The sequence below is a fragment of the Euprymna scolopes genome, chromosome 6 (assembly GCF_053919585.1).
Source record: "Euprymna scolopes isolate OS-2025 chromosome 6, ASM5391958v1, whole genome shotgun sequence".
Taxonomy (NCBI): domain Eukaryota; kingdom Metazoa; phylum Mollusca; class Cephalopoda; order Sepiida; family Sepiolidae; genus Euprymna; species Euprymna scolopes.
The window spans coordinates 74,874,402-74,890,554 of record NC_136487.1 but is presented as its reverse complement, the minus strand read 5'-3'; the positions used below and the strand labels follow the sequence as shown (position 1 = coordinate 74,890,554).

Here is a 16,153-nt window from a genome sequence, read left to right as displayed (position 1 = left end):
GAAATAACTTTTGGCCTTAATAATTAGTGATACATTCGTATTAAATAACATTTTTAAGAGATGATTTTTACTAAAACTGAGCTCATTTTTACTTCTTACTTCTCAATAAACTGCCATATTAACTTTCTAAATTTGTTAACAATAAAAACATTAATGCAAAGATACTTTATTTTATGCACATATTGTCTTTTTCCAGGATTTTGGTTCTCGATAAAGGACGGCTAAGAGAATTTGATACACCAGAAGTATTGCTGAAAGACAGAGATTCTATATTCTATGGAATGGCTAAAAACGCAGGACTGGTTTAATAACGAACCAAATTTAATAATTAGAAAACAGTTTTCCCAAATAACAATTCTAAAGAAATTCATATTTAAATAAATATATGTTTTTTATAATTCGCATATATTCTTTTTTTTAATTATATTTTTTATTTTTCAATATTTGGTGTTTACTCTTTTTAATTATGTCATTCGTTTTGTTATGCTCTCAGTTTTTGTCACATTTTTATTTTCTCAGTGTACGAATACACAAAAAAAAATTATTAATGTAGAACAATAATAAGAGTCTTTTTAAGGAGGTGGGGTTTCTCGGATTTAAAAGCCTTATAGCAGATCTTTTTTTCTGTACTCACAGGGAGACTAGTAAAATTGAAAAGGGGCTTATTAAAACATGGCGAATTCAGAGTGTCTTGTCAATCAGATTTGACCTTAACTGGGTTTGACAGATGTTTATAAAATCCAGCCAGGTCAAAGCAATTGAGGTTGATAGGTGCATTGGACAAGATAAAAGGTCAAATCTACTTGTCCGACACATAGAATGTAAAAATAATATTTCTTTTTCTTGTATCCATGCTTCTCTCAGTCTATCTCTTATCACCATGAGAGAAGATTTGCTTTGCAGTTGAAATCTTGATCTTGTGGTAGTTATTCGTATGAAAGTCAGCTCAGTCATAATTTGTTTTAATTATGTGTTTCTTTGGTAACTAAAATATAAAAATAAATAGTTTATATTTTTATACAAAAAATGTTTGTTCGCTCCTTATTACAAGCATTCAAAAAGCAGCTGATGGTCTCAACCCAGATAATTCTCTGGAGAGAATTAATGAGACTGAAAAGCTAGAAAAGTTGTCAAGCAAGTGATATTATAACTCTTTGATTGAAGGGGATGTACCTATCATTTACCCCAGGTAGCTGATCATACTATGGCCAAGATGTAACAACCCATCTAGAAGCATGCCTATGGCACGGACAGATCACGTTCCACTTCCTGGCAAACAATCATGTTGCATTAATGTTAAGAATTAAAACAACAAAAGATCCTTGAAAAGTATGTTAAGCTTTACCAGTAATTCTCTATAATTGTAAGAAAAGCTTTAGAAAGTAAAAATTTGAGAGTGAATGTTACCAAGACTAAAATGATAATCAGTGGTTGTAATGTTGGAAAGCCCCAGAAAGAGGAAAGTCCCCTTGTTCAGTTGAAAGTATTAAGATAAGCAACTTGTAAGATAATGGAGACGAATGAGAACTCATACTTCGAGAAAGCATATTTGAATGGTGAATTGAGGTTCAGAAGTTTTGTTACCTTTGTGATAGCATTGGAGCATACAAAAGACCTGGTGCTGATATGATAGCAAGAATTACTAGCAGATTCAGTAAGTTCATGGAATTTTTGCCATTACTAACCCAAGAACATTACAACTGTCAACCAAGGGAAGAATCTACCACGTGTGTACGCAGTGTGATGTATGGAAGTGAAACCTGAACAAGATAGCTTAAGAATAGACAATGGAGAAAAATGATATGAGAATGGTATAATGAATGTGACATGTGAGTCTTAAAGACAGGCTTAGATCTGATGACCTCAGTGGAAGATCAAATCTGGAGAGTATAAGAAGATATGAGCAGAACAGAAAGGTTGGTTGGTTTGGTCACATTAAAATTGTAAAAATCGATGGAAGTTTTTGTATCAGTAAATGTGGAACAGTTGAAATAAAGGGGAAATGATAAGGAAGAGAAATAAAGATCTGTCTCGAGCTCAGTTAGTTTGGAAGTCAATTTCTAAAAGCCGTCCAACACATGTCAATATGTAAATCAGATGTGAAACCATATATGATGATGCTGTTGTCACTGTGACAGTGTATACCATCAAGGCCATGCTTGAAAATAAGTAAAGCTAGTCAGATATGAACTTTAGTGGGTTATTTTTTTTTTTAATTTTAATCTTTATACAAAATGGGAAAGAGGGGTTTGAAAGGATAAAAGAAAAAACGATACTTCCATTCATAAAGGAATCAGATAACAAGCAAATCATGCATGCCAACAGGTAAGCATTTAACTCAACACTTAAGTACAATTATATACAAGGTAAGAAGTGAAGATGAAGAAAGTCATAACTTTTTTTTTTTGATTTGGAGGTTTGTTAAATGGAGAAATAAAAAAAAATTTTTAAAACTCTAAAAATTCTGCTTGTGCTGTAATTTATACAAAAATTACAGTTCAGGAAAAACAACAACAGAAAAAAAAAACTGCCATTTTTTTTTTTCTGTTGTAAGTTTTGATTCTCCCATAGCTTAACATGATCTGAGATAGCTGATCATCTTAAATTCAACTTTTAATCATACATATTTGATTATTAGATGTAGCTGTGCACACAAAAAGGAAACTTTATAAAAGATTAATGACATGATAGCTCTGTTAAAAATGCCTTTGAATGCACTCATGATACAAGGAACAAGTTGTACAGAGCGAGTGATAGCACTTTTTGGTAAAGAAAAAAAAAAGAAAAAGTGAGAAACGCAGGTCAGTTTTTGGTTTGAACTGTTTGCATTCACTTTTCGTACTCAAAGACGTAAAATTAGTCTTCCCTATGCTGTCATATTTTTATAAAATATTTTGAAAGATGACAGTGTTCAGGAGTGAGTATGTATTTACATAAACCATACTCCCATAATTAATCTATACAGGCAGAAGTGTCAAAACAATACAGCTGTTACTGTCATTAGCAACCCTGACAGAGTCATATCACAATAAATCTGCTGGAATTTGGTAAAAGTTAAGATTTTCTGTTGAAAATTTTTAATTAAGAATGCGCTAGAAATTCCAAAAGAATGGCAGCCGTGTTTACAAACAGTAAAATCAAACTTAACTGAAATTAAGAAAATTGGTTAAAAGATCAAAGTGTGCTATCTATTCTAATACTACACGCCATCTTTTATGTTTTGTTCAATGAAAGAGAAATCCTAGGCAAAGGCAATTTTTATTTTGTCCCAATCTAGAAGAAACTGGATTTTCTCCACCTTAACAAGTAACTTTACATGCAACCCTGTCCTTGTAGAGAGGCAAATAAAAAGAAACAATCAAGTTACTCAGTACATAAATTTGGATGTAAAGGAATATTTAAATTATTCAAACTACTATGCTCATTTGTTTATTACATTCACAAGGTTTCAGTCTTCTTCAACTGCATCATGACAACAGCTGAAACGTTGTGAATATAATAATCAAGATGGAAATAGTAATCCGAATTATCCAAATAGAAATTCTTAATTGTCCTCTAAAAAATCTGTAAAACAATATGGAATAATACTTATTCATAAAAAACTGCTAAACGCTACGAAGGGTGTGCAATAAGTAATGCCCCTGACCCACTTCCAGTTGTCTGATCTAGCTGAAATTTTGCATGTGAAATGAATTATATCTCTACGGATTATGTGGCAAATTACAGCTTTGAACTAATTGTGGTTTCTGTTTTACAGGTGTTTGAACTGAGTCAGGTGTGAAATTGAGCCTGTTGAATGTCGAGCAGTGATCCGATTTTTGTATTTGAAAGGACGCACATCACCGGAGACTTTTGATGAAATGAAAGAAACTTATGGTGATAATACCCCATCATATGACCTTGTAAAACGCTGGCATCGTGAATTCAAACATGGCCGGAAGTCTGTGGAAACAGCTCCCAGACCTGGTCGCCCCCCCCTTCTGCCATTGATAAGGCATCTGTCCGTCAAGTTGAGGATGCCATTTTGGAAGATCGGTGCATTACTATTCACCAAATAGCCCAAGATGTCAAGATTAGTACTGGGTCTGTGGAAAATATCATTCATGACCATTTGCATATGCATAAGGTGTCTGCCAGATGGATTCCCAGGTGGCTCACACCATTCCAGAAGCGAGAACGTGTTGAGTGCTCGAAGATGAATTTGGAGATATGCCAAGAAGAATGAGTCAAAGTTTTTCAAAAGACTGATTACATAGGATGAAACCTGGGTCCATCACTATGATCCAGAGACCAAAGCCCAGTCAATGCAGTGGAAGCACTTGGACTCACCACCTCCAAAGAAGGCAAGGATGCAGTCCTCCGCTGGCAAGATCATGCTCACAGTCTTCTGGGACCAGGATGGAGTAGTGATGACAGATTTCCTGGCAAAGGGTACCACAATTACAGGAGCCTATGAGGAAATTAAGGGAAGCTATCAAAATCAAGAGGCGGGGCAAAATCAGCAAAGGTACCCTCCACTGTAGGACAATGCTCCGGTCCACAACTCGCATGTCGCCAGATCAGAAGCATGGGCGTATGGTTATGAAATTTACCCCCATCCTCCCTACTCTCCTGACCTTGCACCCTCTGACTTTCACCTCTTCCCAGCCATGAAGTTGTTTTTGAAAGGAAGGTGTTTCCCAGATGTTGCAGCCTTGATTTCTGAAGTCACGTCGTGGTTGGAGGAGCAACCTGGGGTGTTCTACAAAAACGGTCTCCAGAGCTGCATCAAACGATGGGAGAAATGCATAACTCTGGGTGGTTCCTATGTAGAGAAAGACTAATAACTGTGCCAAGTTTCGTTGCTCTACTGCTATGGAAAGTGGGTCAGGGGCATTACTTATTGCACGCTCCTCGTAAATAACTATATATTAAAAAACTGTAATCATTAAAATTTGTATACATTTTTTGTTAAAAAGAAAATCAGTAAAATATTAAAATGCAATTGTAGGTAACACTTTTTTACATTGTTTAAAATTGAATAATTTAAAATTAATTTTTTTTTTTTTTTTTTAATTAGTAACTGATGTTAATTTTGCTAATACTGCATTTTTTTTTTTCAGGATATTTTTTTTTTTTAATTTTCAAAATTGTATAAAAAAAAAAGAAAAAGCTTCACTTAATCTTTCTCTACCTCCAAATCAAAAAAATTAAAAACAAAAACTTTAGATATGAACATGGTTAAAAAAAAAATGATCAGTTAAAAAAATATATTCTTCGAAACGTTTTTTTTTTTTGTTTTTGTTCTTGGGAAGGAACACATTAGTGAGAGTATTGTGTGTGTGTATCTATATATATATATATATATATATATATAGAGAGAGAGAGAGAGGAGTGTGTGTGTGTGTGTGTGTGTGTGTGTGTGTGTGTGTGTATATATAGATATATTAGTTGTATTCAAATTCAAGCCCTTTAAACTCAATTGATGATTCTAAGGTTATAATACGTAATTCTAGAGCCATTATAAATTAAAGTATTTTCTAACAAACCAAAAACATTTTGTTTCAAGGAAATTTGTTTTTAATTGCTGTTTCATTATCAGCACAATGATCATTTTCAGAAATACGAAAAAAAAAATTTAAAAATGGTGCCTTTTAAAGTTTTTTAGCATGTTCATCAGAAGGTAATTGGAGAAATGTAAAAAAATTTTTTTGCATTTCTGAAGATTCATCCTATCTATAAGATTCAAACTTTGTGGACCCCCCCCCCCCCAAAAAAAACTAATATTTTGATTGTATGGCGGTGATGGTGAAACAGCAATTAGACAAATTAGCTGGATACTAGATTTTTTTGTTTTATCACAAAGTAATTCAATTTATGTGTGTGTGTGTGTGCGTGTGCAAAGATGTTGTATACAAATCACTGTAATAATTAACAGAGTGCAGCATGTATAAAATATTAGTGCAAATGTTTTGTTGTAGCCATACAACAAGATTTGTCTTTTCTTTAATAAAAAAACTCTGAGCTTTTTTTTTTTGATGAGGACATAAAGTAGATAATATAAAATATGAAAAATCAAAAATGGAATTTTTTTTTTTTTTGCATCAGATCAAAAGGACAATGTTCGGCTGAGATCTTGATGCAGGGTTTCAATTCTAGCTCCAATCTCAGCACAGTCGGTGGTATTGTGTGCTCGTTTAGCGCAAGGGCATTTATTATTATTATTATTATAATTACAGAATATGACAGTCAGATAAGAGGTGTTGCTAGTCTTGTAAAGTATCCTGGGTTCAGATATTATAAAAGTTGGTATCGATCAAGGGTGTATGTGTGTTTGTGGAGAGGAGGAGGGAGATCTGCCCTTATCACAGTCATCAGCTCTGCGTCCACTGAGATGGCAAAGAACAAACAAAAAAAGACTCTTTCCATTTGGAAACAAGTTGTATTCATTCTGATTAAAATATAAGAAATAATTTCCTTGAGAAAATGCATCTGTCATTCAAGTTGTGATGAAGAATCTTTTTCCTCGTGAGAATTATCATTTGGCAGGCAGAGGTTGCTACGACGATGGTTAACTGTTTCAGATACAGGATCCAGAACTTCAACTTCCTCATCGTCATCGTTGTTGTTCTCATCATCTTGGATATTGTCAACTTTAGTGTTACTAGAAATAGCATTCGTAATGGTGGGAGTAGTGAAGATTGTTGTTGTGTTGGTGTTGTTGTTAAGGTTCTTGCTGTTTGCATCGTTGCTGCTGTCAATGATGATTGACGTGTGTCCAGGTGAATTGGAAAGAGAACAATGTGCAGGTACTTGTTGAGATTGCAACCTTTCAAGCGACACTGCGAGTTGACCATCAGCAGTTACAACTGAAAAATAGAAAAAAAAAATTGTATTAACAAAAAAAATTTTTTTTTAAATACTGCTGTAATTTTAACTTATTTTATTTATTCTCATCTATGCCAATCTAAATTCTATTCTAGGTCTTTTATTATTATTTTTTTTATGTAATGGTAAACTTGAGAGACCTGATAGGGATAGATTAGTTTGTTAATCAATTCGTAAAAGCTACCCGAAACATGTCAGTGTGTAAAGTAGACATTTTATATGCTGGCATGTGTTGGGTGGCTTTTACGAATTGAAAGCTGATGATGCCAATAGCGATGATGATGCTGTGTACATAAGCAGACAATATATAATTTCTTCAATTTCAAAGAAAAATATATAAAAATATGCAGATCAAATATTTCATCATATAGACTGTAAAATGTCATAAATCCATTCCTTTACCATTTTGTAAGAGAAAAAAAAAGGTTACCGTATGTTTTTATTATAAACTAGCAGGGTTACCTGATGTTGGCTGGGGCCACTAAAAACAAAATAGAAGAGGTTAAAAAGTGTGACACATTTTTATTAACCATTCTATCTCTGTCTTATCCCTCCTCCCCTGTTTCCTCCCACCATTTTTACAACTCATTCTTACCATATAGAGTAAAAAACAAAATAAAACCGAGAACATCTCTAGATCACTAGTGAAACCACCCAAGTAAAATTAAGGAAAGCTTCAGAGCATTACTAAAACCACCCTTTTTGAGTTTTTTGCATCCCACCTCCCAATGGAGAGGAATGATGTTGATAACGACAAAAGTCAAAAGAGAACGTTAAGAAACAATAAATAAAATCTAGAGTTCAAATGAGTTATCATCGTCTTTCCAAATTAGTACATAAGATCTAAAATGCCTGAAAAACTGATCCCTTCTTTAACAAAACCTGGCCTTGTTGATCCTTAAAGAACAAATAAGTTTCTTTTAATTTTAGGTATTATTCATCCAGAGCAATGCCAATCAAGAATAGTCCAACTTTGTGGTTTTAGCTGAACACACACACACACAATTGCCTTTAATATAATAGATTTCAAATTTGGAAAAAATCTAACAATACAAAGTTTTATAGCGACAAATATGATGACTTAAGATAGAAAACGGTTTAATCTATGTAATTAAATCACCTTGCACATCAGATGAAGGAAAGGCAGCAAATTATTTGGTTTCATAGGTATTGGGTGGCTTGAAAGCTGATGATGCCAATAATGATGATGATGATGTGTACATAATCAGACAATATATAATTTCTTCACTTTCAAAGAAAAATATATAAAAATATATGCAGATCAATTTCTCTTTTCTATCTCTCTCTTATCCCTGCTTCCCTGTTTTCCCCCACCATTTTTACAACTTAGGCCACCCGAGGATAAGTGTCTATGAGATTGTCAGTTAAATGATGAAAAATCCTATGAGAGGATTGAAAACGATGAATGAAACTGACACAATTTGTTTATTTTAGTATTTTTTGATATTGAACTTGAAGACGACCATGGGGTAGTATGCAGGGAAATCTGTTCTATGAATGAAGAGTTCTTGGAAATAAACTGTCCATAACAATGGGCTTCTGCTAAGGATTCTCCTTTTTTTTCTCTCTGCTTAGAATTTCATAGTACTTTTGTTCTATGCTGGTCACTGCAAGAAATTAGCCTGTGTTGTTAGATATTTTTTCCTAGCGATCATCTTACTATTTTTATCTAATATCTACACCTTGATGAACCATCGACATCTTGAATTCCATTCATTGCAGCTGGAAGCTGGCTGAGGAAGAATATGAACAACATCACATATCACAAATATTAATTCAATTCTGAAAACTGTCATTTGTGTTGGTTAGTTGCATTAGATTCCAAGAAACTTTTCATAACCATCATGATGCAGTACGCATTCTTTCTTTATATAGCAATGAGTTACCATTTGCCGAGGCCAAAGGCCACTCGAGGATAAGTGTTTATGAGATTGTCAGTTGAATGATGAACAATCCTATGAGAGGATTAAAAACGATGAATGAAACTGACACAATTTGTTTATTTTAGTATTTTTTGATATTGAACTTGAAGACGACCATGGGGTAGTATGCAGGGAAATCTGTTCTATGAATGAAGAGTTCTTGGAAATAAACTGTCCATAAAATTAATGAGATTTTCGGTTGGATGATGAACAATATGATGTAAGGAATGATAGCAATGAACGGAATGGACAAAATTTGATTACTTAAGAAGATAACTCAACAAATATTTGTTTAACATCATTATACTTAAAGATGACCAGAGAAGCAGTTCTATAGTAAAATGTTCTACAGATGTGAAATTTTCAGAAACAAACTCTGTTCATGAAAATTCTGTTTTCTTTTAGTGTAACAAGAAGAGTTCTTGCTGTCAGTGTTTTACAGAGAAGAACCAGAGATTGGATCTCAGTTGAGAACTTTTCATAGAAATAACAATAAAGTAGACACAGACTAGCCACGTTTTTTTCTGTGAAATGAGTTGCAAGGAAGAGAGAAGATCATCATTCACTCAATCGTTAACTCATCAAATCCAATTTGGGAGATATGTTCTCTGAACACTCTTGCTCCAAATTATGTACCAAATGATTTTATCCAAGTGAAAACAAAAGATGGTAAATTTGTAGTCATTATTTACTTATGTCTCCACAAGGACAGTTTTTAAAATTTTTTTTTTAATTCCATTTTCACCCCAAACAAGGCACAGTGCCACTTTGATGCAGGGGGCTACTATCGGGGACATAAGTTGCAGGGATATTATTTAAGGAGTTAAGCAGCAAGATGTCTGTTCACATTACAATTGAACTTCTGCATATCTTGAGAAAGCAGGAACCCAGAAGCGAGTTCCAAGATCTAGCAGTTCTGGAGAAGAAACTATTAGAGCAGAAGGCTTTCTTACATTTAGGTATCTCTACTGTGTATGGATTTTGCTGCTTGTCGGGTTCGCCAGGAGTATTTACGTCAAGAGGGTACGAGGGCTTGTAGTTTGTTGGAGCATCCACCATTAAAATAGAACAGACAGAGGGATGCAATATTTCATTGATGGGACATTGGCTGAAGCTTAGCTGACAGTTCGGAACCAATTAGATTGGCGACTCTCTTTTGAACCATATCTAGGAGTGAGAGACTAGTAGCAGATGCACCAGCCCAAATGTGACAACAATACTCCATACATAGGCGAATGGTGGCCTTGTAGAGGTACAGGATACTTTCAGGCATAAATAACTTTCTAGCCCACCTTCCTCGCGGTGGTCCTGGCAATTCTCTCAATATATCTGTTCCAACTCATGTTCCTTGTGAATGGTAAGCCGAGGAATTTGAAAGAAGTACTTTAGATACAGAGCCAGTTTTAATGTGAGGAATATCCAGCTCCCCAACATGGGACAGTCTGGATTGAGACAAAAATAGAAATTACTTCAGTTTAGACAAATTTTCTACTTCACAACCCAAAAAAAAAAAAAAAAAAATGATGTATCAGAACAGATATTGCATTTTGTTCTTACCCAAAAAGCCTAGTTTCCTTCGGGTTCCTGACTAAAGCAGGCAATCAATCAATTTGATTGAAAAATGATCGATTTCACTGATTTTGATGAGAATAAAAGGTGACTTTAACATTTGTTGATCTCCATTCAATCCTGAGTAACGTCTGGTCTCTCAGCTAGTGTAGGATATGCACGGAAACAAGCCCCCCTTCCACCTCACTTCCCTGCTAAAAACTGGTATTGACTTACTGGCAGTCGAAGTAGTTGCTGTTGGTGCTACAGAGAGCATTACTAAGTGTTGTTGATTGGACGGTTGATTGTTAGCGACTAAAGAGGTACTGTCATTGGAACCTGCCCCACCACCAACACTGCAGCCGCCTGGAGATAAAGGACTGGAATTCTCTGAAAGGTCACCTTCATGGGAAGAAGGCATTTGAGGGCGGAGGTTGGCAATGTTGTCTGGCCAAAATCTCTGTAGAGGTCGGTTCTGGAGTTTGTTCTTTTTCATTTTGGCTTGATCAGGGTTGCTAGCATCCAACATGGGCTGAAGGATACGTCGACGTGCATTGATGAACCTGAAAAAAGAAAAATATATACATTTTTTTTTTTTTAAATATTAAGATATATTATACATTCTGTTAAAATTCTAATTCTTTGAAATTTAATAGTAATTGAAGATGTCTAATATAACTAAAAACATTTACATATAACTGGTAGTATTTAGTAATTATTTTCCTTGAAGTGAAGATCTATTGCTGGTCAGATTAAACTTCAAATTCATATTTACAATTTTAAAAGTTTTACAAGTTTAAAAAATAACATTTGCAACATGAGATCAAATAATCCAAAAACAGTAAGCATGGTTGTGTTCTTAAAAATACTATGTGTCGACGCTGCTTTTTTTTTCAAACAAAATCTGTAAAACTGTAAATGAATTTAACAAAAACCCATTTGTGTTTATTTAATTATTTTAAATCTAAAAAATGTTCATAAAAATATTTTCCTATTTAAAGTTTTTTCAAGGTGCATTCTTCCTTGAGATATTCTTTCTTTAATTTTACTTTTATTTTATGAAATAAGGAAATCTATTTAAAAAATGAATTTTGATTCTTTACATTCAAATTTATTCCAGTTATTTTATGCACCTAACTGATAATTACCTCTAGTGATCCCAAATGGAATTAAAGGGAAATTTCGATGATGTTTTTAGATTCTGTGAAAAAGTTAACTTTCATTGAAACTCATTTGAATGTTCTGTTAATATACTGATTTCTATAATAATGAGTTTATATAACACATTTATAAGTCTTATTTTATAGGAAAAAATTAATGAAAATTTCACTGTTGAAAGCCCTGGAAACATGATATTATTCAACAAATATTTGACGCACATTGTGCTGTATGAGTTAAAAAAAAATGATTGTGTAGCTGAAACAATTCAAAATATTCACTTATAAAGAAGAACGACTAAATGAAAGAACATGCAAAAGATGGTTTACAACATTGGAAATGAAAAGTTTGCCCTTGAATATTAAAGTAACATCGTCTTTATGAGTGATAAAACACGAAGATGAAGAAATAAATTGAATGAATCTCTGTATAGATCAACAAATATAATTATTATATAATTACAGCTAAAAAAGAATTACTTTATAATGAGGACATTATTAATTATAGTCGTTAAGTGAAACGTCCATTGATATTTGTCGGGTTGCCAAATGCAAGAGATATAACTCTGCTTTCCAAAATGGACAACAAAGTGCAATGAATTACCTCCCTTCCTAATACAAACGCTTTAATTATTATTCTTAGTCGGAAATCCGATTCCACCTAACAAACATAAAGACTGATTAAAGCATCCAGCTGAGTTAATATTTAAAATACTGGTTTCTCAGAGAAATGCTATTCTATTTTCCTGTTATCTTGTTCATGATTAAGATAAGGATGGAATTAATTTTCGAAAAAGAAAGGAAAAATAATGGTACTCACCAATTGTTGACTTGCAGCAGAGTCAGGTTTGTTTGGGCAGAAATTTGTCTTTTTTCATCTTCTGTAGGGTAGGGATGCTAAGATAACAGAATTTGAAAGAACAAAAATCAAATTTAAAGATGAATCAATTATCTTGTCAGGATTGTTTGTCAGTAACTTGACATAATTTACTACTGATCCGATCCTCTTGAAAAATTTCACCATTCTTTTTTTTTTTTTTTATTGTGCTCCAAGAAAATCCCTATTAATGTTAGAAAGTTATCTTGACCTGAATCCAAAACTGAAAACTTTCTGGAAGGATTTTTCAACATTCTAAGATCGGGTATTTTCAATTTGATACATATATCTTGGAAACTGTCATACACAAAAAAAAAAAAAAAAATGAGCACCATTCTCAACCACATTAAGCCTAACAAAATAGAGCATTCAAATACAAATACCACTAGATCAGATGGGCAAATATTCACTTTTAAAAACTTATATATAGATAATAAAATCTTCTAAATAAATATAGAAATGAACACCTACCACAAATTTATACAGAATGATGGATGAAGTCAAGTTGAATATTGATGAGACATAGATAAGCTATACACTCTCCTATCAATATTATTAATTTTTACTCTTCAATTCCAGCTACAATTTCTGGTTATATATAAAAGGCACTTTGTGTGTATGAGTGCGAGTTCGTTTAACATGGACTAGAAAATGGTTGGTCCGATTTTTTTTAACATTTCACACAAATGTACTTTACATGGCCGAGAGTGTTCTTAGATAGGTTTTGTATTGAAATACCTCCAATAAGTACCAACAATCGATAATCAAAAAAATCTGATTAAGAAGGAAGAGTTCAATTTTCAATGTTAACACTTTTATACAGCCTAACATCACAAGTGCATTTGAGAAGTTTTATGACCGCACAAGCAGAAGTGTCTGGCATATAAAATCAACAATAGATTATTTGATAAAACAGGAGCACATTCAAAATGAATGTTTGTGCTTAGAGCCCACCAGAACCATGATTATTGACTTTTGTATTTTAAACTTTAATTCAAGCCATTATATAAGATAATTTTATAAAATCAATAGAAGTTCTCTACAGTGCAATGTAGATGACAATTTATTGTGAACTAAGTCATTGTTGGAAAGCATGTGAAGCTTCCTCTAGGTGCACTGCAGTGGGTTCCTGACTAAAGCAGGCAATCAATCAATTTGATTAAAAAATGATCGATTTCACTGATTTGGATCATAATAAAAGGTGATTTTAACATTTGTTGATCTCCATTCAATCCTGAGTAACGTCAGGTCTCCCGGCTAGTGTAGGATAAAAATGGAAATTCTTATCATATTAAAACCAGCAAGATGCTTATCTGCTGCTCATTTGAGTTGATCCAGAATGTAGTGGCAGATGTAAGATATAGAGTTACTTCCCCTTACACCAACAACTGCACTTGCTGCCATGGTTTAAAAAGTGAGTTGTTTATATTTATTGAATATATGGAACTACATGTGTTGGTAACAAGATCTAAAACTCATCACATGAGATTAAAAAAAAAAAAAAAAAAAAAAACAATGTAGTAAATAGCAGAAAGAATAGTATATTCATTTTTTGTTTAATCATTTCTAAGTAAATTATTTCCAATTCAAACTCCTACTTACCACAATATGTTGGAAGAGCCAGGATTTCATAATTTTAGTGGCTGTCTTGGGTAAAATTCCTCTTTTTGTTTTTCTTTTAGATGATATGTCCTCATCATCAGAACTCATTTGAGAAAGTGAATTTGTAGCAATGGAAGCAATTTGGGCTGACACTGAAATTATTCAAATGTAATATGCAGATGTAGAAAAGGGGAAAAAATGTGTAAAAGACATAGATTAATTGTTGTATTATTTCGATTATTAGGACTACCTTTCTCATCTTAGTTGCTATATTCACAATGTTTTAACAATTGGAACCGTTGATCTTCACGTGCATCTTTTTGAACTTGAAAAAAACTAATACTCAGAAATTGTTATATCAAACTTGAGAACTTATATGACAGAAATGTTGTGAATATAATAACCAAGCTGAGAATAACAGTCCAAAAAATGAAAATTATCAATCCTCATTTCAAAACATAACAATGTGGTAACATTCAATGCTGCCAAGGTTAAACTCGTTTCCTTCAATAATTACAAGAAACCTTCTCAACCACCAATAGCTATGGCTAAATATACAAAAAGTACTTTGTTCAAACTCCTCAGCTTAACATTCACAGGGAACATGAGTTGGAACAGATACATTAAGAGCATTGCTAAGGCTGCTGCAAAGAAGGTGGACTCTCTCTACCGTGCTAGAAAGTTACTTATGCCTAAGAGTATAGGGCACCCATTCACCCATGTATAGAGTATTGCTGGTGCATTTGCTACTAGTCTCTCCCACCTAGACAGAGTTCAAAAGAGTGTCACCAACCTGATGGGTCCTGAATTGTCATCTAAGCTTCAACCTCTATCCCATCGACAAAATGTTGCATCCCCCTGCCTGCTTTACAAGTATTTTAATGGTGGATGTTCCAACGAACAACAAGCCCTTGTATCTCCTTGACGTAAATACCCGACAAGCAGCAAAATCCCACCCCTACACAGTAGAGATCCCTAGATGTAAGAGAGCCTTCTACTCTAATAATTTCTTCCCCAGAACTGCTAGACTTTGGAATTCTTTTCCGGGTTCCTGCTTCCCCAACTGTACTGACATGCAGAAGTTCAAGTGTAATGTGGACAGACACCTTGCTGCTCAACTCCTTACACAGTATCCATGCAATTTATGTCCCTGATAGTAGCCCCCTACATCAAAGTGGCACTGTGCCTTGTTTAGGGTGAAAATGTAATAAAAAAAATAAAATAAAAATAACACTAAATGCTATTCAGATACAAATCCAAATGTGGGTAGAAGATTGCATTATTTTTCACGTGTTAACAGTGTTTATTACATTGTTTTAAAAGAAAATATATTTATTGAATGCAATTAACACTTTATTCTACTGAAAACACAAAGTTGATTTGTGCGCATCTGCTTTATGGTATATCAAACAGCTTTGATTTATTTAATGCAGAATCATAATATCTAGTGCAAAACCATTGCATATGATTATTTCAACACTGCAATAGCTGTAGTGAGGGGGTTACCTTCATACCTTTCTCAACAATATTAGTAGTTAAATAACAATAATAGTTCTGTAAGAGCTGATTCCATAGTCCATAATGGAATCCGTTAGTTTAATTCTGGTATAGAGTTACCATCAGTTAAAGAAAAAGTTGAATAAATTTAGTTAGCAGTTAACATTTTATATATATGTATATATATATATATATATATATATATATATATATATATATATATATAGCTGTTTCTACTTGGTAATGCTTGGAATACTGAAATCATTGACGTTTTTAAATTTTATTTGTTTGCACATTTTTAAGCTTAAAATTGACAACTCCTACTAGATTGTAATTTTTTACTAAAACAGTTTCTTTACAACTTTCACTTTGTGATAGCAGAAGTCCTGCCAAATCTTGCTGGTGTATACCGAGGAAATGTCCCTTCTGATTAATACTTATGTAATTCCAATTTAATTTTAAAACTCTGCATAAAAAATAACTAGTCTTTACTGTGAAATGATTCTTTTTTCCAAATGGTTTTATTATAAATAAAATATGTTACAACCCAAATATATTTTTTATAGTCTTTAGAAATTATTTTTCCATATATATTTTAAAAGGTTGCATAAAAAATAGTCTTTACTTTGAAATTTAAAATAAAAGAATTTTTTCAAAGTAAA

The 16,153-nt window shown here is 33.1% G+C and overlaps 1 protein-coding gene and 1 pseudogene across 3 annotated transcripts in view; one reads left to right on the top strand and one right to left on the bottom strand.

Moving 5' to 3' along the window:
* Nucleotides 1-404, top strand: part of LOC145277708 (multidrug resistance-associated protein 1-like) — a 320,419-nt gene extending 320,015 nt beyond the window's left edge. For both annotated transcript variants that reach the window (XM_080129406.1, XM_080129407.1), the window contains exon 31: nt 197-404. In XM_080129406.1, coding sequence (XP_079985532.1) covers nt 197-308 — 112 coding nt within the window. In that variant the 3' untranslated portion in view covers nt 309-404. The remainder of the gene's footprint in view (nt 1-196) is intronic.
* Nucleotides 405-2,186: 1,782 nt separating this feature from the next.
* LOC145277709 (homeobox protein homothorax-like) overlaps nt 2,187-16,153 on the bottom strand; it is a 66,166-nt pseudogene continuing 52,199 nt past the window's right edge. Inside the window, exons 4-7 of the transcript XR_013868198.1 lie at nt 13,995-14,146; nt 12,336-12,412; nt 10,596-10,921; nt 2,187-6,848 (exon numbers count right to left, since the gene is read on the bottom strand). The product of XR_013868198.1 is annotated as a homeobox protein homothorax-like (transcript). The remainder of the gene's footprint in view (nt 6,849-10,595; nt 10,922-12,335; nt 12,413-13,994; nt 14,147-16,153) is intronic.